The sequence below is a fragment of the Pseudorca crassidens genome, chromosome 6 (assembly GCF_039906515.1).
Source record: "Pseudorca crassidens isolate mPseCra1 chromosome 6, mPseCra1.hap1, whole genome shotgun sequence".
Lineage (NCBI taxonomy): Eukaryota > Metazoa > Chordata > Mammalia > Artiodactyla > Delphinidae > Pseudorca > Pseudorca crassidens.
In genome coordinates this window covers 63,710,613-63,736,279 of record NC_090301.1, presented here as the reverse complement: position 1 = coordinate 63,736,279, position 25,667 = coordinate 63,710,613, and the positions used below count along the sequence as shown (strand labels likewise).

Here is a 25,667-nt window from a genome sequence, read left to right as displayed (position 1 = left end):
CAAGCTGGCTGTACAACAACCAAAACAATTTGAAATGGTCTTTTAAATTTGGGTTAAATTAAAGGCCGTTGTTTGAATCTCTTAGCTCTGTTATTGCTTTGTAAGTTGTAATATAAGGCTCTTTGCCTTTCTGTATGTCTATATGTGAGAAACAAATTAAAAAGTTATTATACACTCCTCTAAATCAGTATTTGAATTTGTGAGACTAATTTTATGGGAAGCTTAGAAAATCCTCTAACAAAGTGCAACCTTAACTGGGCCTCTTGAATTTTAATTTGTTTTAAAGCTACTGAATTTCAAAGTAAAAGAAATTTTAAAAAAATACTTCTGGATTTTTTTTTTAAAAACAGAGCCACATACCTCTATTACGTCAGTCAAATCTGATCAACATAAAACGGGCAGAGTCCTCTACCCCACCCCACATGATTTTCAGGCATGTGTACCACGCCCTCTGCTGGCCTCAACACATTTCCAGAATGACCATAATGCAGCTAGGAAATAGGGCAAAACATCTGCATTTCTTCCGCTGGCATGGAGTTCTTCCTTTCTGAATTATGTACAAAAGTTCCATTCTTTTCTGTCTCTTCTATCCTTCCCTTCTCCAAAATGTCATACATGTTTTAAAGATTTACAGGATCTTGATATAAATGTTAAGTTTAAATTATTTCCCCTAAATGAAGAGATAAGTAACAGGTAACCCAAAATGAGAGAGTACTGAAAACTAATTTAAATCTAGTTTAGAAATATATTCCTAATTAGATGTGGCTTCAGGTAACAGGAAAACTTATATGCATACTGGCTGGGTGAAGAAAATGACAACATAGAAACATGCTGAGTGCTAGGGACAAAATTTTTGCTGCCAAGTAATCCAAAGTGGATAATGCACAATTGTTAGATAATAAAATCTAACCATTCTATTTTGTAAGGCGGCAAAGGTGAATAAAATTAATTGGCTCACCCAAGACTCTTAGCAAGTTGGAGATAACAAAGGATTTTAAACCTGGGATCAGAGAAACTCTGAGTCTTAGACCTGAAATACAAGAACACAGCACCAACCGAAAAACATCTTAGCAATTCTCCGTTAAAACTAAAAGCAGATTTGCTTTGCCTCCCCTCGTGCTCTCACGTCAACCCCTACATAAGTTGTCATCATAACTTCACAGCCCTGCTCGCTGAACTTCAATTCCAGAGGTACTTATTGATTGAGCAAGACACTGTGCTGGGTACTGGGCACATGGGGGATAACATGACACCATTCCTACACCCAAGGAGCTCACAGTCTGGTACAGAAGGCAAAAGTGCGAGGAAATAAACTACCAACGGTGTAACGTGCAACAAGGGAATTATGCCTGAGCTTCAGAAGCAGCAGGAATGAAGGACGGATGAACCGTCTGGGGTGCAGGGCTCGGGGTGTGGTACGAGGAAGCTCCACTGTAGAGGCGCTAGCATTGGAAAGCTACAAGCTCAGGGAGAAGCCAAAACAGAGGGACCAGTACGTGCACCTTCATGGAGAACACGCATGGGATTTCAGGAGTGTATTGGTAGGAAAGCAGAATCAGTAATTCTACAGGAGTGTGTCCAGGGTGAGGTGGCAAGTGGATGAATGAAAGGCTGGAGACGAGGCCCAAACACAGATCACAGGAGCTTTGCGTGGTCCTTATCCTGCAAGTGACATGGACCTTAATCTATCAGCGGCAGGAACTTGAACCTTACCCTGTAATTGACAAGAGGCCACTGACTGGTTTTAAACCAGGGAGAAGGAACAATCAATCATATTAGGGTTTTGACAAGATCAAAAAGGCATCTGCTAAGTTTTTATCCTAGTTTTTCTGCAACCATAGACAAATTCCTTTCCATTCTTTGCGGTTTATTTACTTTTAAAAGACATGGTATGCTAGTATTAGAGCGAGCTATAAAGCTGAATAAAGACAAACCACCTTAACGACAGTCAGTACCTTGTATGTTAACAGTGATGCTCAGTGAATACCGGATGGGCAGACAGTCAGGGCCCCTCTCCTAGCACACACATGCCAGTTAAGTTTCCAAAAGTTAGGTGATGCACACAAGCTTGGGAAAAAGTTAGCAAATTTCCCAAAGGCAAAAATGAAGCACATAATGCACTTGAACACACAGGTCTCAAAAATCCAGCTGGATGGGAAATAAGGCCACTGACTCTGCCTATTCATTTCCAGTAACAGAAAACAATCAGTTCTCTACAAACTAAGCTGTACAAACACTATCTCTCACAATATTTTCAGAATGTATGTCATTATTTTTAAATTTCCAAAAGTGGATCTCCGAGATCTGTAAAAGTTTAAAACATTCTCTTAAGCAGTTGGTATCTTTAAAAGATACCTCAGGGCTTCCCTGATGGCGGCAGTGGTTGGGAGTCCGCCTGCCAAAGCAGGGGACACGGGTTCGTGCCCCGGTCTGGGAAGATCCCATATGCCGCGGAGCGGCTGGACCCGTGGGCCATGGCCGCTGAGCCTGCGCATCCGGAGCCTGTGCTCCGCAACGGGAGAGGCCACAATAGTGAGAGGCCCGCGTACCGCAAAAAAAAAAAGATACCTCAAGCTGAAAATACAGACATTCGTCCTAAATTGGGCCGCCAGAATTAGCAAATCACAATTTCCAGAGAGGATCCTTTCTGCTCTAAGTCAAATGCCACCAGAAAGAGGCCACTTACCCAGAATATACGCATTTTTAAATTCAATTCACCAACTGAACTGAAAGTGATTTATGATGCTTTTTCCCCCTTGCTCTTTCCTCTATCCTCCCCTCTGCCTAATTCACCCCCAGCACAAACACCACTCAAGTTCCTTACAGCAGGCATAGAGCAAAAGGAAGACATCCACAGCTGCAAGGGTTTTTATAGACGAGGAAGCAATTCCTGTCCACAGAGACTGAGTAAATGAACTATTCTGATAGCGCCCCCTAGTGACCAAAATCACTTTATGAACTCTGCACGCTAAACTGATGAAAAGCAATGCATTTAAAATTTTAAAAATAGCAAACACATCAGTGAGCTTACCCTCTGGGAACACCTGTCCAGTTAAACCAATAATGTTAACCTCTGGCCAACTGTTCTCTCAGCTCTAAAATAGGAAAACTAACATCCCCAACCACCCTAGTCCTCTCCCCTGTGAGCATGTGAGTTCCTCAATAAGATACAGTCCCAAGCACATACAGCTGTTTTTAAACAAGAGGAAGCGGAAGAGAAACACAAAGCAATAAGAGGACACGCACCCTCGGGCCTACCTGGATCATCAGGAGTGTTTCTGTTAAACGCATAACATACCTGGTGACGGGTACAGAGTTCTGTTCACTTCTGCTTCACAGGTGTATACACTTTGACTCTCTCCTTCCCTATTTTACTGGCTCTGAGGAGGACTGCAGGGACCACTGAACCTTCTGGAACTTTCTGCCACCACCCAGAACGGTATTAGTTTGACCACAAAATACTGGAAGCTCTCAAATCGTATCTTCAACACTGAGATTTTTCTTTCTCACATGAACTATGTAAAACATAAATGTTAGGTTACTGTGATATGTTCATAGAAAGTGTAATTTAAAATGAAATTGGTGGGCTTCCCTGGTGGCACAGTGGTTGAGAGTCCGCCTGCTGATGCAGGGGACGTGGGTTCGTGCCCCGGTCCGGGAAGATCCCACATGCTGCGGAGCGGCTGGGCCCATGAGCCATGGCCGCTGAGCCTGCGCGTCTGGAGCCTGTGCTCCACGGCGGGAGGGGCCACAGCAGTGAGAGGCCCCCGTACTGCAAAAAAAAAAAAAACAAAACTGAAATTGGTAATAACAAGAAGTACTTAAACCATCACCCTTCAACCTCCTGCCCAGTAAAACAAACAAACACCCCAACTGACTGAGATGCCTAGTACTTGGTGCTAGTACCTAGTAGTTCAGTAGGGGCCTAACATACTTTGGATCCTTCTACTCCAACCGAACCTAAGACCTTCAACCAAGCTGGAAACTTTTGCTCAGCTCCCGGTCCACAACCACAGAGAATTAAAAGCCATTGCTGCCCTCTACTGGGCAGACTTGAAACAAAACTAAAAATCCACCCATCAAGCATTTGACATCACCTAATTTCTTCTCTGGTTTCTTGATAATGTATAACCTTCAATATCTTATAAATTAATTATAAGATTCCAGGAGGGAAAAACAGAGCAAGTTTGCAAAAATTCAGTCATTTTCCCTCTTTATCGACTAAAAGGAAGAGACTAAATGATAGCAAACTGGGAGGCTCGCTTCGGATTCAGCCACTACAGGACAGCATGACCTTGGTCGGGGCCCAATCACCCTAGGTCTCAATTTTCAGGCCTGCAAATAGAAGGATTGCAAACCAGGAGACATTTATGATCCTGGTTGCTCTTTTCTATTCAGATTTCAAAATATTCATAGCTTTTTCTTATTTTTTATTTTATTTTTTTTTGTACACAGGCCTCTCACTGTTGTGGCCTCTCCCGTGGCGGAGCACAGGCTCCAGACACGCAGGCTCAGTGGCCATGGCTCACGGGATCTAGCCACTCCGCGGCACGTGGGATCTTCCCAGACCAGGGCACGAACCCGTGTCCCCTGCATCGGCAGGCGGACTCTCAACCACTGCGCCACCAGGGAAGCCCCATAGCTTTTTCTTAACCCGTCTTAATAATCTAACATATGATATCCTCTGTCCTATTACTTAGGACTTCATTGATTATTATAAGTCTTCAGTAATGAGATAGATGTAAACCAAGTGTTTTGCATGTGCATGAAGGCCCACAGTAAGTATGAGTTTCCCTCTCTCCCCTCCCCAGGTTTCCCCATTGACCAGTTCCATGACCCTTTCCATTCCTGTAGTACATATTCTATGCCCATATCCTAAAGTATTCATCTCTGCTACTCTTTCAATTTTCCAGGTCTTGTGATGCTTGCACTGTGTCCCCCACTGAAAGGTGAGTTTCACTGGCTGGACTGTGTCCTTTATCTGTCTGCACCTCAGTGTCCACTATTGGTAGCAGTGGTTGTAACGGTAGCAGCTGTTACAGCAGCAGCAGAAACAGGAACAGCAGCAGTTGGTGCCCCAAGCAGCAGTGAAACAGGTTACAAAAACTGGGGCTTCTCTGGTGGCGCAGTGGTTAAGAATCTGCCTGCCAATGCAGGGGAAATGGGTTCGAGCTCTGGTTCGGGAAGATCCCACATGCCGCGGAGCAACTAAGCCCGTGAGCCACAACTACTGAGCCTCTGCTCTAGAGCCTGCGAGCCACAACCACTGAGCTTGTGTGCTGCAACTACTGAAGCCTGTGCACCTAGAGCCCGTGCTCCGCAACAAGAGAAGCCACCGCCATGAGAAGCCTGCGCACCACAACAAAGAGTAGCCCCTGCTCGCCGCAACTAGAGAAAGCCCGTGCGCAGCAACGAAGACCCAACGCAGCCATAAATAAATAAATAAATTTTAAAATAATAATTATAATAATACCTGCCCTACCTGTCTCGGAGCACAGTTGTTTAAAATAAATAAGGAAGCATATACGAAAGCAATCTAAAAGCTGTGAAAGGATAACAGCTCTGTGTGCATTTAATTCTTACTATTCTTAGGCTCTTTACAAACACACATCCTGCACTTCACCCAGTAGAGGGGATTGCTACAGAGAGGGACCACCCTGGCCCTTGCCCACTGTCAGTACTTTGATAGGGCAGAAAAGAACACGCGAAGACAGGTGAATAGGCAATGGTGATGAAATAACGAGCGTCATTCTTTCCTTCTTTCTGTAGGCTTCCATGGGCTCTTACTCCATTCCACCCAAAGCAACAGCAATAGAGAAACACCCACATCACCCATCCCCACCTGCCCGCTACCAGGCCGCTTTCCTCACTCCCTGTTTCACTACATAGTTCTAAAATGCCTGTCTCCTATACCCGCAAAAATTATTCTCCTTATTTACATGATAGTCACGGCATCCACTGTTGGACTGAGCACCGGCTATGAGTCAAACACAGCACCAGACTCCCTGGGCAGATCATCTCTCACCCCCAGGGCAGCACAACGTCCTTGTCCTTGGCTCCATTTGACAGATTAGGATCAGAAAGATTAGGCAGCTCACCCAACAAAGGACACAAATCCAGCTGTTTCTGCTTCCAGACCCGGTGCAGACTGGAGCAGCACCATTGCCACCTCCCACCTCAATCTGAACGTCACACGCTAGCAAAGGGTTCCTTGTCTGCAAGATTGCTCAGAAATCATGGAAATCCTATCATTAACATCCTATGAATGCACAACCATAATGACACCAAGCAGATATGTTTCCTTGAAAAAAGACTAATGACCCAGGACATTCACTTTACTTTTTAATGTTTAATATAAAGAAGGAATGTAACATTAATGAATTCTTCCTATTAAGAGGTAATTGTGTTTACAGTGAAGAAGCTGGCAGATACCTCCTTCCGCGTGTGCCAACATCACCAGTAAAGGACTAAATCAACATGATATGCCAAGAGGAACGTGGCATCACTTCCTAGATATTCCCGTCAAAAATGCATACACTGAATCTAATCGTAAAGAAATATCAGACAAACCCAAACTGAGGGACAGTCTATAAAATAACTGTCCTGTACTCTTCAAAAGTGTCACAGTTGTAAAAGGAAAAGAAAGACTATTCCAGATTAAAGGAGACTAAAGGAGACATAACAACTACATGATTCTGGATTGGATCCTGGACCAGGTAAATGACCAATGGCAAAATTGGTATCAGATCTGAAAATTAATCCTGTCACTGTTAATCTCCTGATTTTGACAATTATACTGCTATGTTAGAGAATGTCCTTGTTTTTAGAAGATACACACTGAAGTATATTTAAAGATAATGGCCATCATGTCTATAGTTTTGAAACATTCCAAAAAAAAGAGTGAGAAAAATATATACAGAAATGTTTGTACTATTTTGGTATCATTTTTGTAAGTCTGAAATTATTTCAAAACAAAAAGTAAAAACAGTAGAAGTTATCAATGCATGTCAAGTATTAAATAAATGTGAATTGTAATATTCCTACCTACTGATTCCTAAGCACACACACAGGAGGATCAAAAGGAACCAACAGGGCTTCCCTGGTGGCACAGTGGTTGAGAGTCCGCCTGCCAATGCCGGGGACACGGGTTCGTGCCCCGGTCCGGGAGGATGCCACATGCTGCGGAGCGACAGGGCCCGTGAGCCATGGCCGCTGAGCCTGCGCGTCCGGAGCCTGTGCTCCGCGGCGGGAGGGGCCACAACAGTGAGAGGCCCGCGTACCACAAAAAAAAAAGAACCAACAGCCTTGCGTCCTTAATATGAAAGCAATCTTAGAGACTGATATAAGAAATTCTGGTACCCACAAATACCACCCTAGTTTTTCCAACTCACAGTGGTTCCGCCCAAATGTAGCAGTGACGCAATACCCCTTTCCTCCTTCTGATAATCACTAACTGTTCCTAACTTCTCAATTTCATAATTAAGAAAATTCAAACCAAAAATCCTCCAGTGACTCCACTTCCCATGAAAACACAGACCACCATAATAAAAAGATACACTGTGTATTACGTTTCCCCACCTCATCCTTTCTCTGGCCAACACACGTTTGGCTAAGCGGTTGGCATTTAGACATCCCTTTGCCCCTGCCCTGCCCTGCATCGATGGGTTTTAGCCACAGAAAAGTATATGATATGAGTGTGAGTGTGGTGACTCAAGGTTCATTTTGCTAACGTAAAACAGAGACATCAGCCAACTCGGACACTTAGATGTTCCTACAGAAAGTGCACACAGCCTGAAGAATCTGCATTTGATTCTAACAGAATGACTTACACCTTCTCCACCCAGTGATTCCAGTAGCGTAAATGGTGGAACACCTCGCGGTCAAGCTTTCAAACCTCAAAAGATGGCTGGAGACAGGCCGCTAAAAAGCCACATGAGAAGGACTAATGGCTATGAAGCCTTTTCTTCTCATGCACAAGGATAAGCAAAAAGTTGAAAAGAAGTTATACAGCTGCACTTCACCCTGTTCTCACGGGTCATTATTAGCACTCTCTCATTTACAAGTTCCAGAGTGTGCTGAGGTCCAGAAACATCAAATCTCCCATTACCCTTTATCACATTCCTAGGGTCAGACAGAATTTCTATTTCACAGTCAGAAAAATCAAGGCAAAAGAAAATTAAGATGATCCCTAAACAACACTACCTTTTAGCAAAAGAACCCAGAATGGACCAAATACGCTACCTTCAAAAGAAAAGAAACAAAAAAACCCACAAATATCCCTGATTTCTGCAATTAATACATCCAAAAAAAATCATTTTATGTCACTAAATTACCAGAGAAGCCACACTGGCCTGTTTCTATTTTTTAATATTTTTTTCCTGATTTACAGGAGTCATTGTGGATGCAGGGAAGATCACATACCCACATGGAATTATGTGGCTCTCAACTAATGCTTCACATCCTGGGCAAACATGAATACAATAAGCCTCTGTCTCTGTCACACCAAAAGACCACGTTGACGGGCTCCATAGGCCCTCCTGAGAGCAGCTACAATACCAGTCCTTCTCCCTCTTAAATATGAGAGTTATTCATGTTACTGAAAAATAGCTCTTAATACTGATTACCATACAGGAGGAGAAGCAGAGACTATGGTTTATGACAACAAATTTCAAATCAACATGGTTGCCTAAATGTCCTGAGCTTGGTCAACAGGCCCAGCTGTCACGTCAACACTGGAGTATCAATGAACTGTCTGTTCCTGTTTTAAAAACAACAAATTGAGGTGACCAAAGTCAAGGGACCAACATCGACAGTTATCGTCTAAGGAACAAATGCCCACCAAGAAACTAGAGCACCATCAACTAGTGGGCACCACAGCAAACAGGAAGGGAGACAGCTGAGCAGGTGCCAATCAAGACAAGTCCAAGGGTGAATAACACAAATAACACTGAGGACTCCCCTGTATCAACTTTTAAATTAAATTTACCTAAACACCGTAAGGACCTAAGACAAGCAAAGACATAGCGCCACAAAGGTTTTCAACGCACATGGCAATTAAAATAATATTTACTTCCTAGTGGCCAGTAAGCCCGAATGAGGAGTTTCAAACAAGGAAAGTATGGTTGCTTATCAACATCACGAGTCCAGGGGAATGAGGGCAGTCTGCCTATTATTAACAGGAAGCCTAGGAACAAGTATATGCCAAGCACTTGGGGGGTTCAAGTGATAGACACACAGCGTTTCAAATGATCTTTCCTTGGTCCACTGAAGCATGTGTTCATTGAGTCAGCAGACATTTTGTGGGCACTTACTATGAACAGGACACACACTGACTGATGCTGGCCAGGACGGTGTACCTGCCACGGAACCTACTGGCAAGGAGTAGAGTATAGCTGATAACCAAAGTGCACTTTAAAATGAGAATTATGACAGGAAAACAGCCAACTTAATGAAGCTGGAGAGCCAGAAGAGCATTATTATGGGCCCCTGTCTTCTCTACTAAGATGGTTAAAGAACTAATTTATATTCTCCCTTTCCTCCTTTGTGTGACTCTCAGATGTGTGGCCATTTTCCATTTGAAGGGATGGATGACAAAACAATCCCTGAGGAGCTAGTAAAAGGACAGAAGACACGCTTGGAAAATCATAATTCCCGAAACTCCGGCTGCTTATGGTTTAAGATACGTGCAAAATGGAATCTGGAATGCACAACACACTAATATGTAATAAATAATCTGAATTTAAAAAAAAAAGGAAAGAAAACAAAGTGAGAGCCTGAACAGATTCCTCATTGATGGAATCTCAAAGGAAAGTATAGGTTATGTAGTAAGAACTATAGACGGTTCAAGTTTCGCTGGAGTTTAGAATATAGTTGACCCTTGAACAACACGGGTTTGGAGAGCACAAGTCCATTTATACATGGGTTTTTTTCAATAGTAAATACTACAGTACAACACAACCCACAATTCATTGAATCCGCAGATACAGAGGAACCACACATACAGAGGGCCGACTATAAACTGTTCTCTGATTTTTGACTGTGCAGAGGGTTGGCAGGTTGTTCAAGGGTCAACTGCATAAGCCGGGAAGTTGAAATGGTGTCATGAATTCAAGGCTAAGGGGCTTGGACTTTATTTGATAGGAACCTTTTTTTTCCTCCCATTTATTTCCTTTTGTTTTTGTTTAATTTTGGCAACCACTTTTGAGCAATTAAGCGCCACGATTAGAAAGTTAATCTTGCACTAGTGTCTAAGGAGGAATGGGGTGGGAGAGGAGAGTAGTTAGAAATCCACTGTAAAGGTTCAATTAGAAACAGGAGGGGGCTTCCCTGGTGGCGCAGTGGTTGAGAGTCCGCCTGCCGATGCAGGGGACACGGGTTCGTGCCCCGGTCCGGGAAGATCCTACATGCTGCGGAGCGGCTGGACCCGTGAGCCATGGCCGCTGAGCCTGCGCGTCCAGAGCCTGTGCTCTGTGACGGGAGAGGCCACAGAAGTGAGAGGCCCGCACACAGCAAAAAACAAAAAGAAAAACAAACAAACAAAAAAAAACAGGAGGAAACATTCCAAGCAACGTTGCAGAGGGAAACGTGGAGAGGACTTGGAGTGGGTTTAGATGGGGAAGACAAAGAAGGAGGCCTAAAAACCATCCCCGAGCTCTGAGGTCGGGTGGCTCAGAAAGCAGCAGACAGCACAGGGAGATGAGGTTTGGGAGGGAAGACACACAGTTTGCAAACACTGCACAGGGGGCTGAAGGTGTGAGGTTGGAGCTCTGGGAAGGATGCAGGCCTGGGGAAGTTCCTCCCGGGAAACAGCGACAGGATGAGATCAGAGGGAAACCAAAAACAATGTCCTTTGGGGACACATACTGTCCAAATGAATGGCTTTCTTAACAGCTTTCTTCAACTCTGGTTGGCGTTTTAGTTATCTGATCAAAAGGCCCCATTGCTAGACTCCGACACCCCAGAGAAGTGCTCCAGGCACCTCCTTCAGCCCTCTGGATGGAGCCCTCGCACTCGGTTGGGCACTTTGACTTTCTGTTGCCTCAAACTGAAGCTTCAGCTTCTCCGCGCTGCCCCGTGGGATGTGCCACTCTGATGGACCATCGCTAGAGGTTCACTTTTCCCTCTGAGCTGTCCCAGAGGCCTACTGTGGCTCAGGGCTGCACAGTCAGCACAGCAATCCCCCATTCCTGGCCCAGGCCCACAGCCCGGGAACCAGCCCACTGCAAAGGATTCTGCGGGTCCAGGAGAGGGGCTCGATACCCACACAGAATGGGTCATTTCTTGAAGTCTATTTTAAAATCTATTTAAAGTAATCCTAAAGCATCAGCTAAATGTGTTCCATATCCAATGTTTTCGAAAGGGCAATGTCTGGAAGTTAACAGTCCAAGTTACCCACACCTAGGCATGATGAGATGCAATCTCTCATGTCTATTTCTTTGTCAATTTTATTTACAGAGCAGACAACTCAGATTCATATCACCTTTCCCTGTAACTATTAATTGTAAAAAGGAAAACAAAAAACAAAGAAGCTTCCTCTTTCTAAATCTGTTGACTACCGTCAATATTTTAAATTATAAATATCTAATATAATTTTCAAATCAAACTAAACCAAACCAAACCAGAGGTTAAATTTTGTTAGGTTTCATACCATGATGAAATCTGTAATAACAAATAAATAAAACTCTGGGTAAAAATACATAAATAAATACACTCACACATACATACCACTTAAAAAAAATCTAAATACTAGAATGCAAAGTTTTTCAGGTAATTGTTAGCATAATTTAGTTCACACAGCGTAGACTACAAAAAAATACATGGGTCTTTTATGAGGAAAGAACCTATATCCCACAGATATTTAAAATAACCGTTAAAAACAAAAGTTTTGGGCTTCCCTGGTGGCGCAGTGGTTGAGAGTCCGCCTGCCGATGCAGGGGACACAGGTTCGTGCCCCAGTCCGGGAAGATCCCACATGCCGCGGAGCGGCTGGGCCCCTGAGCCATGGCCGCTGAGCCTGTGCTCCGCAACGGGAGAGGCCACAACACTGAGAGGCCCGCATACCGTAAAAAAAAAACAGAAAAACAAACAAAAAAAGTTTTGTTTTTCGTTTTGTCATTTCAAACTGATTTAAAATGACTGTCCCTCTTCAGTAAAATCGCCCCCCCCCCCAGGGCTTCCCTGGTGGCGCAGTGGTTGAGAGTTCGCCTGCCGATGCAGGGGACGCGGGTTCGTGCCCCGGTCCGGGAAGATCCCACATGCCACGGAGCGGCTGGGCCCGTGAGCCATGGCCGCTGGGCCTGCGTGTCTGGAGCCTGTGCTCCGCAACAGGAGAGGCCACAGCGGTGAGAGGCCCGCGTACCGCAAAAAAAAAAAAAAAAAATCCCCCCCCCCAGCCCCAAAAGATATTCAAAGATATTTTACCTTTGCAGTGTTTAAGGCTCAACACAAGCCCCTCCCCTCTGACCTTCCTTAAACAGGCTGATAAGTGGAAAGTTGAAGTCATTTGAGCTTCACACCCAAACACACAGCAGCAGGCTGAGATAACCAAAAGGCTCAGTTATCTGAGTAATCGCTGGTCAGATAACCTCTACATAACATATCCGGAGTATGTGAAATCCTTTTCCTATTTTTCTGTAGGCTCCATTTCCCTGGATGGGGAGCAGCTCCCACTGCGGCAGGAGGGCTCACAGCACTTACCTTTTTGGCTCTTTGGGCTATGTCTGGTGTTCTTGTAAGCAGCTTCTCAATCAGGTACTCTCTGTTCTGCAAAACAAATATTCCCAACAGTTTAACATCAAATACAAGACACTGAAATTCACAGTGATTTCAAAATAGCAGATTTACTTGGGTTTTTAAGCATGTTACCTTGGCTTTCTGGAAGAATTTGCATTTTAAAAGTTCTGCTGCTGTGGGCCTGAAAGATCAATAATAAATTAGAGTTGAAACAATGACCGCTCAATAAAGACACTGCCTTGACGAAACAAGTTAATCCTAGAGTCTTTCTGGAAGACCAGTTTCAGGAATAGCAAAGCCACAGACTAAATTACTCATAAGCGGGCACCAAATGAAATGGTGCCAATTTTCCGGTTCCTTCCAGACGCCTCTACTGCAAAACTCCTCCTCTACATAAACTCCTGCAAGTGAAATACCTGGGGCATGATCGACCTTCCATCCTTCATCCTTACACTTCACTAAGTGAATTCAGTGTTTCTAAAAGGTGGCAGACTGACACGTCTGTGAGCTGAATCCCTGTATTTATTAAGAAGCAGTACAAGCTGCGAAATGACCCTATCGAAGAAACTGTGTCCACAGTGTTCTATGATTCCCTAAGAACAGAAGTTTCTGCAAGGGGACGATGCAGCATGTGTACGAGCTCTGTCTGGCCACCGAGTAACCCGGTCTCAAGTGTCCATGGACTATTGTTTTTCAGGGGAAGGTAATTAACAGAATGGTGATTAACAGAATGCAAATTCATTTTAAAGCATTATGGGATTGGTCTGATTGTTTCCTCGTGGTGTCATTTAACTTGTTTCTCTGTACTGTATTTCCCATAAAACGCAAGTTGGGTCTGAAGGCTTGGCTAGGTTGACACAAGCACTTGGGGGAAGAACATGTCGTAGATGACACACATCTTACTGCAGCATGGGGGAGGCACATAATCATAGGTTATTTCAGCGGGAGGGATGCTAAGTTTAATAACCGCGTGGTCCCCAGGCCCAAGATCTCTCCACGGTAAAGGTAAGTTTTCGCCACTGCAACTGGCAAGTATTCTGTTGGATGATACACTGCCACGATATGAATATCCTGTTCCGGAGAAACTTTCACCTGATGATTTTAGCATCTTTGCCTTAAATAATTATTTCATTGGAGGTGGCAGAACACTGATTTTCTACTTCTCTCATTCCTTCTACGTTTAATAACTGGCACTCTTCCATAAAGAACAGCTTCTTTCATCAATAGTTCCCGCAGCCATGCAGGAAGAATCACATATACCTAGAGGATAGGACAGTCAGCAAGACAACTGGTCTGATCTCTTCAAAAAGTCGGTGTCATAGAAGAAAAGGGGAGACGTGAGGGGACTGTTCTCGATTAAAACAGACTTAAAGGAACATACAACCAAACGCAACACATGCCCCTCTCCTGAGTCCTGATTTGAACAGGACGGGGAGAGGCTGCAAGAGACATTTAGAGATAGAGATAGGTGAGTGTGCCAGGTATAGGACAATTTTAGGAAATTACTGTTCATTTACTTTGTGGAAAAGCATTGTGGTTACGTAGGAACGTGTCTGTATTTGGAGGGAATGCAAGCTGAGGTATTACATCTGTTACTTATTTTCAAACTGTTCAGCAAATAAAATGTGGGTAATAGGGACAGCAGATATGGGAAATGTGAATAACTGCTGAATCTCAGTGTTGTTGTAGAAGCAAACACTACAATTTTTGCATCTTTTCTGTATGCTTTAAATTTTTCATAATAAAAAACTGGGAGGGAGGAGGGAAGCATGACTGAATATCATTAGGTCTCCTCTCAGGCAGTGACTGCCAAAGGGATCATGACTATTGTGTTAAGCGGATCCAAGTTTAAAGGGAGTCCTCACACTTGAAGATATTGGAAACCAGTGCTCTGAACCAGGAAGCCCCACTAAAATGTTTCCAGGGACAAAACCCACGCGTATAAAAGAATTAGGAAGCATCATTAAGTGCAACGGTATACAAACTGTGTAAGTCTGCAGGGGCCATAAACCGTATTTCTGTGCGAAGAAATTTTCTCTTTCAATTGTTATTGCTCTTTTCCTCAATTTCAAGTGGAACACTGGTTAGGGGTACCTAACAAAGAACCCCAAATCGCCACAGCCACTGCAACCAAGAGCCCCTAATTGCTAATTGCTTGGAGTAAACAAAGGTCTAAACAACAGGTGGGCCACGCTTTACATTTTGTGTTCCCGTATCCCTTGGTAAGCTCGTTCAAATTCATGAATTTGTACCTTGGACCTTGTTTTTGGACCTTGTTTACCACGCACTAGAACTAAAAAGGATAACTGAAGTGACTTAACTTTGGTTGTCTCTTTAATGTAGACTACTCTTAGTGATGATTGGCAAAGTTTTGGGCTTCCAGCTACTCCAAACTCATCATTTCATTCTCTCAGTAAATATATACTGAGCATCTGCTGTTTGTCAGGCATCATGTTAGGCGCTAGGCCCACTCTAATGACTATGACAGACAGAAATACTACGCTCAGCAACTTACAGTCTGGCAGATAAGAGTTAGAGTGTGCTGTCAGACTGTAAGAGGAAGGTCAGAACATTCAAACACATGAATTGTGTTTGGGGAAAGGAGAGGGCTACTGAGAAAACATATAAGAGGAACCATTACACAAGGGACTGACCATGTGTGGTACCTTACCACATGAAACCAAAATTTAAAAACCAAGAGGCATACAAAATAACTTAGATTTAACTTTTTAGAGTGAAAAGAAAAGAAACCGAAGAAAATCAAGATGGTGAAGGAACTCAAGGCCACTCTTTTGGTAGAGACCCCCATCCCCTCTGGTCAACAGCGTTACGAAACAGCCTCCCGGTGAGTCTGTCTGCCACTTCTCTCTTCTCATTCCAACCAATCACCCACACTGCTCCCTAGCTGGCTTCTAAACGAAAACAATTTCTTATCCCTCCTAATGGATTCCAGTGGCCTGAGACCCCGACTCCTCCAGCCCCATTTCCCATCACGCCCCACATGAACTCTATCCCCCAGCTACGGTGATGGTCTCCGCCATCTCTTGCTCTTTCACGACAAAGCACACACTGCTCTTCTTGCTTTAGAATGTTTTGTGACCAACTGGCATATCTTTGCTCGTCAGTCAAGAACCCATTTAAATGCCATCCGTCTTCAGAGGTGTTTCTCCCAGGTCCTACAAGTAGCGGAATTCATTGCTCCCACCTTGGTGCTCACACACCAATCCACCACACTTTGCAATAATCTGTTTCTGTATCTCCCTGCCTCTACCCCACTAGGTTATAAGCCTTTCCAAGAAAGGGACCACACAGTATTCATTTGTTATATCCCCAAAGCCTAACACAGAGCACAAAACTGCTACAGCTCAGTTTCATGCTATCATCAAATATGGGGTAAAAATGATGCCACTAGACACTGGAGCCCCAAACCACAGCTTCTGGAGCCAGAGTCAGTCAGCACTCTAAGCATCTACTCAATATGGTAGAGAGCAGGAGAATGATGTAATGAAAACAAGACTCAGGCTAACAAAAAAGAAAAGGCGAGGGATGCGTCTGTGCACAGGAGGCACTGAGGAGGGGGGCCACAGACAACCCCCTCTCTCCTCCGCACCCCACCTCCTCCCTCCTCAACCCAGGGTCAAGTGTAGGACCCACGTAGAGAGAAGGCTGGGAAATGCCAGGCATACCTGGAGACACAGGGCTGGGAATACTTTCCCTTCCCCAGCAAGGTCATTTCTATAGTAACCAAAACTGTAAAGGGGAAAAGCATGCTGCAGAGAAAACTCTTTCCTTTGGACTCCACCCTCAGCCTTCATCAACAGATACAGAAACACAATGACACGAGAAAGGAGAAGTGGTTTAAGAAGCCACGCTCCTTTTTTTAACAGGCTTAATATTTATGTTAAATAATAGGTAATTTCTACTCTATACAGAGAACTAAATAGCAGGTGTTGAATTTTGGAGTTGAATCCTACATGTGCCAAACTATCTCCATAAAAAGCACGGAAAAGTGGAAGTGGAAAGAATGAGGAAGGGAAGAAAGTGATTAGAAGGTATGAGAGAAGCCAAGATGTGTGCTGCCCATCTGATTTTAGGGTTTTTGCGTGTTTTGTCTGTTTTAGTCTTATGCTATAGAAACTACTAGTGTAGGGTTAATGTGGAACCATCAGTGCTGCCTGTCTCTTAGCCGAGTACTACAGACGAAAGAATTCTGCAAGCACCATTCTGTCTTACATGTCCACTACCAATTATCAAGCAATACAATATAATGTAAACACAAACACCATTTTACAAGAAATGCTAAAATGCTATACCAGCAACCAAAATGATGGCCCAGACTTTGAATAATGATTCAATTTTAAATCCTTAAAAACAATGCGGAAGTCTGCAAGTACCAACATTCTCAGAAGAAAATCCCTTAAAGGATTCCAATACATATGGATGAACCAAAGTCCACTGAGACTTAAAATAATTTTCAAAGGATTCAGGATGAATGTGATACAGTTTAAATAGAAATTAAAATGCAAATTTTTAGAACAATACATTGACCTCTGGCAGAGCTGCGTTTCTCACCCCACCCCTTCCCTCAGAAGAAATATTCCAAGTTTTATTTGTTTCCAGTGGATTTATCTATGCAACAACCACCCCTTTGTTGCTCCAAAAAAAATGATAGTTACTTTTATAGTTGTCATCCATATGAAGTATATAACCTCCAAGATTAAGGCTCTTTTTTTTTAAGAATAGCAAAATGTTCTGCTGTGCAAATATAAGCAAATCTTTACCTATGCAAATGCAGGGCACAGACCTGGATGAGGCAAACAGCTCTGACACCCAGCTCTCAGGCAACAGGAAAGTTCCACGAGCTCTCAAGGTGGACAGAAAGCACAGTTCCTTCTCAGCTAGCTTGAGGGCTCCAGCATAGGAATGATTCTGTCCCGGTCACTGTTCCCCTGTGATATATGTTTTCATTCATTGCTAAAAAGGTACTCAGCAAGACCAGGATTTCAGTACTAGTCAACTGCTTTTAGATTACAAGCAGAGGATCTATATGCTGGCAACAGAAATAAATACAATGATCGAAACTCTTGCCTTCACTCCTCAACCCACTCCAATCTGGTCTGGTTCCGAAACTCTTTTCAATGAGTCCAAATCATCCCCAAATTGCAAGCTCCCAATTGTTTGCAGGTGTTCAAGAAATACCACTGAGTACGTAATACAGACCAGTCACTGTGGACAAAAAGAGAGACAGAAAGATGAGAGGCACAGATTCTCCTTCTAAAAAACTCAGAAACTCATGAGGAAATTGAATATGTAAGTCAATAAATGTACACAGTGTGATAAGTGCTACAAGAGACATATCATCAACATACTGCAGGAAACTCAAGGTTGCAACAACTCTACTTGGTCAGGAAGAAAAGGCAAATAATGAATGGCAACCCCAATTTCCTGAATACTTAGGAATGCTCCGGCACTGTTCTCTGCTTTAAGGGCATCATCTCCATCGTCATAGCAACCCTATGACGTGGTGTTATTAGGCCCATTTTACAGACAAGGAAACTAAGTCATGCAGATGATGTAGGGCTAGGAATCGCACCCAGATGTATGTACCTTTGAGAACCTGGGGCCTTTGAACTAAGTATTGAAAGACAGGTAGAAGGGGGACAGGAGAAGAGGAAAAAATCTTTGGACAATATAAACAAAGGCAGAGAAGATAAGAAATACTCACAGGTTTCTTTCAGACCTGAGCAGCAATTAGATGTTTACTTATTAATTCAGTCATGAATACATATTTTTTAATTGCATCCTGTATAATAAATAATTCAACAATTATAATATTGCTTTTTTCCATTCTCACATTTCCTGAATCTTTTTTCCCCAAACTTCCCACGTCGTGTCTTTTCATTACAAGAAAAAATCACCTGGGAAGTTTGTGCACCAGTGACACTCTCTGTTTGTTATAGAGGACAACTGCACGATAGTGAGAACAGATTACATTATACAGAAAGTATCTAACGGAAGTTCTTAACCTATTAATACTTTGTAAATCAATAATGTTACCAAGAGAATACTCTGAGGGAAAGATGTTGTGAGAATTCGAATAAATTCTGTATGGCTCTCTTCTAAAACTTTTGCTGTTATTATTGTTGTTGTTTGGTGGGGTGGTGGGAACCTGATATTTGAGCTCATATAATAAATAAAAACTGGAAAGACTTTCAAGATTATTGAGAAGTAAGGATGGCTTGTTAAATATAATGTATGACGGTCTAATCTAATTTATTTCGACCAAATTATAAGTCTCCTAAAGAAATATATTTATCAGTTAGTACACTAACAGTTCTACCTACAGAATCCTTTTTGGAAAGAGCTGGAATCGTGTGGCATTACACATCACCACTAGGTGGAATCTCAACTATTCTGAGAATCACAAAGACCATCAGTCACAACCCAGTCCTTCTAAACGGGAAAACGAGTTCTTCTCTCACTGGGCTTTAGAGGATCAAAGTCTGTCTCCTCGGTGATGCTAAAAACTTACGCTTGGAGATGACACCAAATACAAGCAAGTGTTGCACCCCTTTTACAATAAATAATTTCAAAATGCTTAACAGCAAAGAGTCTTTAAACTGGCTCCATGAGAGAGGTAACTAACTGATATAGAAAAGATTCAAGGCAAATTCAGTAAAATGTAAAGGAATGAACAGAGCTGCTACAGAGAACAGGTGTAATAATGGAAACTATGTTTATTCTAGAGAAGGGTAGCCTGCTCAAACAGTAGATCGCTGTGCGAAGGCAAAAGGCTTAAGTTTCATCAAGAACTTAAGGATAAAGGAATCCTTCGAAAAGCAGGGTCCTTCCCTGAAAAAGAAAGTTCCAAAAGAGAAGCCAGCTTTTATGTTTTAGAACGTTAGGTATCAAGTTGGAGTCCTGGGTGGATCAGGGTAGCCAGTAACTTCTCAGCAGCCTCTCCAGGTGTGTAATCCAAGTTCACCTTACGTTAGGACAATGCAGCACACAGACAAGCACTACAAAGGGCCTCTCCCCACCCAAGGTGTATGCTCAGTTCACGTCCTTAACATTCCCCTTCAAGTGACAAAGGACACTGGGCTCTACTATCACCACCCAGGATATTTCAAACTCACAGAAATGAAGAAGAAGAAACAAAACTCAGAAAAAAACAGACATACCTCAGTGCAGGGCAATAACCCAAGAATAAAGAGGAAATACTAAAGTTAATTTAAAACCATTTGCTTCTATTTATACGATTAATCTTTCGAATGTAAAAATGTTAATCTTCTTTACTGATAATCTTTTAAACAGCACAAACAACTTGTTCTGCAACTCAAAGGAAGCTCATGCAAAATGCAACAGCTCTGCCTGGTTTAGACTGGAGCTGGCAGGATATTCAAATCCTGAGAGGTCAGCGCAACCTACACAGTGCAGAATATTAGCTCAGCTTCTGAATTCACCACTGCCAAATGCTTTTGATTTGTTTTACTTCACTTCCTTTGATGACAGAGCCCATACCTAACAAGCACCACCAATCTTATTAACACGGAAAATTTTCCTCTGCCTCTCCCTCGTCCTCACTCACTTCTCTCCCTTTTGGACCCAAGCTTCCACTAACAGGTTGGAAATCTGGGGACCAGAGCTGGATTTCCCTTGAACTGGATAGAACTAAACTTCAGGACTCCTCACACAGCCCTTCCCCATCCACAAACCAAGCTTTGTCATGACCCCACCCAGTCATGATCACTCACTCATCCACCCAGTTTGACATACCTTTTGGAGGGATCTTTCTGAAGACACAGTGAAAGTAATTTTCTAAAGGACTTGCCGTACTTTTTCATCATCTCCTTATCCTCTACTCCTGTTTCTAAAGTGGGTGGATCATTTTGCAAAGTCAACATCAACACCTGCAGCAGAAACAAACAGGAAGACAGGATCTCAGGACAGCAGTTGCTACAACTGAGTTTTTCATTTTCCAGCAAAGCCTCAAAGACCCTCCTTGATTAGGTACAAACGTGCTTCCCCATGATTTTCATCTTCTAGCAAGTGTGCAAAGTATTCAGTTCCCTTTGCAAACCTGTTCACGTGCCCTTTAACCTTTTTGTTATTCCATTGACAGAACTTACAAAATCTGCTCTATGTGTTAAGAGTGCTCTTCCAAAGGGGCCAGGGCAAGGGCTTCCTGGGAACTAGCTCTCACAAGGCCTGCAGGAGCACATAGCTCCAGCACCAGCTTAGTGCAGGCTGTGCTCTGGCTGGGAAAGGGGGCAGTGGAGGGTAGAGAAAGAGAGGCCCAGAGCAGCAGGGAATGTTCACGTATACAGGTTATTCCTAAGGAAGGGACCGCCTGTACTCAAGGCTTCTGTAATACATTACCAGCCCTAAAAATAAATCCACAACGTCCCAAGAGGTAACACATGGTCTCCCTTTTTCTTTTTTAAATGAAAAAACATACAGAAAATTGCTCAAAGGCTTGGCAAAACTGAGACAGTAAGACACTGAAAGATAGCTGGGACACAAGTGAGTTACTAAAAACCATAACCAGAACAAAAGTCCATGCTGCTTTTGGAAAGGGACAAAACAAAATCAAAACACAGGTTTCACATCGAAAAGGTAAAAAATTCCATTCTTTCACACTAACGTCAAAATTATTTGTTTTTTTAAAAAAAGTGTAAAATTTGTAGCAAACTATTGACCTATAAAATGAAAAAAAAACTCATTAATGCATACATCAGCCTTAATTTATGCAAATGCTATACACGCCAAGACACTGTTCAAACACTTTCAGATGCGTGAACAGATGAAGGATTAAAAGTGACAGTATATTGTTTGTGGAGGATAATAGCAAACCGAAGAAAAGTGGGAGATCTGTGAGATTTTAAGAAAAGTCCTGCAGGACTTTAGGCTAGAATTAGCAATGTGACTGGATTCAAGTGGAAAACACTAAAAAGTAGAGAAAGAAAGCAAACAAGAAATAAGAAAAAATAATAGAGAAAAACCAGATGAAAGAAAAGTCCTCAGCGCTGTTTCAGTGCTTTTTCCCCAAAAGGTCACTTCAGTTGTTTACACCTCAATTTAAAATTTTCTGCTGACAAAATCAGGTGTGTACACACAACCCCCAAATCTTAACTATTTAAAAAACATGTATATAAATATAGAGAGAAAAACAATGTAATGAACTACACTAAAACTTTAATAGGGATTGTCTGTGGTTGATGAGATAGATTATGGATGACTGTTTTCACCTTTATTCTTATTTGGACTTCCAAATTTTCTACAATAAGAACGTATTAACTTTTTAATCAGTAAAATCATTTAACTTTTTTTTTATCCTCAGGTCTTTTTTCCCCTAAATCCTCTTAAAACTTTTCCAATAAAATCCTAGGAAAAAGTTGAAACAAACATGGACCATATTCTCTGTAAAATACCTTCATAATTTCCATTCAACTATTTCAGCCACAAAACAAAATCCATTTGGGTAAATTAGCCCTGACCCCACCACCTCAAAACTAAGAGAAATAATGATGTAGGCTAGTTAAAAGAATAACAAAAATAGGGACTTCCCTAGTGGTCCAGTGGTTAAGAATCCATCTTGCAGTGCAGGGGATGCCAGTTCCATCCATGGTCAGGGAACTAAGATCCCACATGCTGAGGGGCAACTAAGCACCACAACTAGAGAGCCTGTGTGCTGCAACTAGAGAGAAGCCTGCGCACACACCGCAGCGAAGTGAAGAGCCCGCAGGCCGCAACTAAGATCCCAGGCAGCCAAATAAATAAATAAATAGTTTAAAAAATAGTAACAATAAAGAGTAACTTCCAAAAAAATAAAATAACAAAAATCTAAAAATGATATCCAAATGTATGTTAGTTCCTAAAAACGCTCCTTTATTTCCGATGAGTCACCAACATGACACTATGAGAACAGGAGTGAAATGTTACAGACCATGGGGGAAAAAGGGCCTGAAAATTTGGGAAATCCATCTGTAAAGATGATATCACTATAATCTACTTTTAGATTTTTCTTGGGGAGCTGGGGGTATTCGGTGATAGAGAGAGTAATGACCAGCATTTGTCTCATCTATCAACCTCCATCGACCAATCTGATCACATTCTTCTGTGCTAAGAATGCAAAGCAAGCTTCAAAGCCGGCAACTGTGCTACTTTTGTCCCATTCTGTCCGCTGAGAGCATCAGCTAACATTTAACTTGGCTGCATCCCTCCATTAATTCCCCTTGGGTCTAAGAGAGAAATGACTATGTTTAAGAGAATGGATTCTGTTAAATCATATTTCAAACCCGACATAATATTTCCAAGAGCAATTACTTTCATAGGAGGATATTTGTGATAAGGCGCTGCTCCTGTGGCGAGTTCAATGGCAGTTATTCCAAAACTCCACATGTCAGCCTTGAAGTCATAGCCTCTCACCTAAGAAGGGAAGCAGGGAAAAAAACACAATTATACAGCCGGCATGTTATACATGACGGGGTCCATATTATGTCAGAAGTCCACGGCCGTGTGTGCACAACCTTGAGATTACTTTGCTAAGGCCCAGCAATCGGGAATTAAATCTTGCATGACGCATTCTAGTAAAATGATCGATTTGAACAAAATGTTAGTGTACTAATGACATGTATTGTACAACTATACTATGTCAATCAAAACATCACTTTTATTTTCTTTATTAATTTATTTCACCTGTTCCATGACTTCAGGGGCCATCCAACACGGGGTGCCAACGAATGTTTTTCTTACTTTATTCCGGGTAACATCACCCCCTGTTGCTAAGAAAGCACTTACCCCAAAATCTGAAAAGAAAAAAAAAAAAAAATCACCCTTATTTTAGGTAAGACATTATGGCTTACAAATTCTGCCTTTAAGAACATCTCTTTTCCTGATGGGCCTCGCAATGGTGATGACTTGCTCCAAACACTGTGGAGCTCTCTCAGCCATACAGCAGGGCAGTCCTGCCACCCGCCATCCCCTACACCAGCGTTCCCCAAACTTTTTGGCACCAGGGACCGGTTTCGTGGAAGACAATTTTTCCCCGGGGGCAGGGACGGCCGATGCTTCAGGCGGTAATGCCAGCCGGAGCAATGGGGAGCGGCAGATGAAGCTTCGCTCACTTGCCCACCCGCCCCTCACCTCCTGCTGTGCGGCCGGGTTCCTAACAGGCCGTGGGCAGGTAGCGGTCTGTGGCCTGGGGGTTGGGTACCCCTGCCCTACACTTCAGAGAACGCCCTCATCACAGGTTATGGGTCAGCAAGCTCACCAGTCCAAAAGCTCAGCATATCATTTTTATATTTTCTACCAAAAAGGTATCACAAGTCATAACTAACCATAAAAGACCACAATAAAAATATACATACATACATTTAGGGCTTTCCAAAGCCCTAAATTAAAGGATCTTAGCTTTTAGCTAAGATTCATTTTAGAAAATCATTTATAAGAATAGCATCAATGGTAGTAAAACTAGCATGTGTTTCTTTTTATGTTTTCTTTTATTATGATTATTTTCTAGCCTCTTTAATCCCACATCATCAATGTTTGGGGAGCGGATTTCTTCCTTGAAATAAAGCACGAATAACACACAACTTCCACATTCCCATGCCCTTCCTTGAACAGTGCTCGGTAACACTTTAGCCAAAATCATAATGGCAAATCCACAAACCCAGGTACCTAAAGCCAACATGCCCAGTTTTGCCCACACGTAGCAATCAACACAAAGGATAAGCCCAGTCAGTAAAGACTGGGTTTTTTTTCAACGTTTGCTTTCTGGATAATTTTCATAGATATAGACGGAAAGGTTTGTAGAATGAAATAATACTCTTCTTGACATCCATTATATATTAGGAGTTCTTCTTGTGAGGACATGAATTAATTAAGCATACTGTATACGTGCATGCATTTATGCAAAAATTATGTTTGTATATGTGAAAGTAGAGAGGGAATACCCAGTGATTATTAATGCATGCATCTGTGCTTAGAGTTTTACTAATGGTTAAAATTAGTTAGTAAGTTAAACTACCAACTACTTAGGGCTAGTACAGACCTACCAGTAAGAGCCAACTCAAGGGCACCTCAATAGAAAGCTGGTGAACAGTTATAAAAAAGGGATGTCAACACCTCAAAACACTGCAGCAGATTATGCAGTGTGGACCCCTTCAAACTGCTCTCACATGACTCTCCTTTGCTGGCCCCCTTCGGTGACTGCCAGGATGATGGCAATTACCAAAGAACAGCGTCAAGTACAGACCAAGGTCAAATATTAGCATTTGCGTTAGATCTACATTATTAAGTTATGCAATAACACTGGGACCAGTTCCCCGAGTTGAAATCTGTTGCCTGTTCCATTTTATTTACGTTTAAATTCACTCAAATCCCAATAGGATTACAACTTCAAGTCAAAGGAAAAATTGACAAAGGGTGTCTTTATTCCAACTGCTACTCTCGTGTTAATAGTGAGCAAAAGTATATTCTGAAAATGCTATATCATTTAATTTGCATGTATGTGCTGAACTCTATTTGAACTCTTACATTACAGTCAGAAAAATCAAGCTTTCTGAAAAGAAACCACTGAAACGGTCTCCTTCAGGTAGGAGGAGATAAAATTCATTCTCTTACAGAAGAGCTAGGTCAACTTAATCATTTGTAAGTATCTACTATATTTGGCTAGAGGAAGAAACAACATGATAAGGCTTTCGAAAATATACATTTCAACCTCATTTGTATTTCGGAAAAGAAGTTTAACAGTGAATCCAACATTCTGTTTTTATTAAAATAATTGTGTAACATGATAATATTAAATAAATACATATCATCTGTAAATAATTAAGGATATGGGTAAAAGTTGTTTTAAGGAAAAATAAATTCTTTTCCATGCAGTTGAAGCAATTCTACACCCCAAATATACATATATCTTCCTAAAAGATATA

At 42.3% G+C, this 25,667-nt stretch overlaps 1 protein-coding gene across 5 annotated transcripts in view; it reads right to left on the bottom strand.

The window, feature by feature from the left end:
* STK39 (serine/threonine kinase 39) overlaps nucleotides 1–25,667 on the bottom strand; it is a 485,881-nt gene that overhangs the window by 177,115 nt on the left and 283,099 nt on the right. For all 5 annotated transcript variants that reach the window (XM_067741649.1, XM_067741650.1, XM_067741647.1 and 2 more), the window contains 5 exons: nucleotides 23,431–23,540; nucleotides 23,059–23,160; nucleotides 20,509–20,642; nucleotides 12,865–12,913; nucleotides 12,697–12,762 (listed from right to left, as the gene is read on the bottom strand). In XM_067741649.1, coding sequence (XP_067597750.1) covers nucleotides 12,697–12,762; nucleotides 12,865–12,913; nucleotides 20,509–20,642; nucleotides 23,059–23,160; nucleotides 23,431–23,540 — 461 coding nt within the window. The remainder of the gene's footprint in view (nucleotides 1–12,696; nucleotides 12,763–12,864; nucleotides 12,914–20,508; nucleotides 20,643–23,058; nucleotides 23,161–23,430; nucleotides 23,541–25,667) is intronic.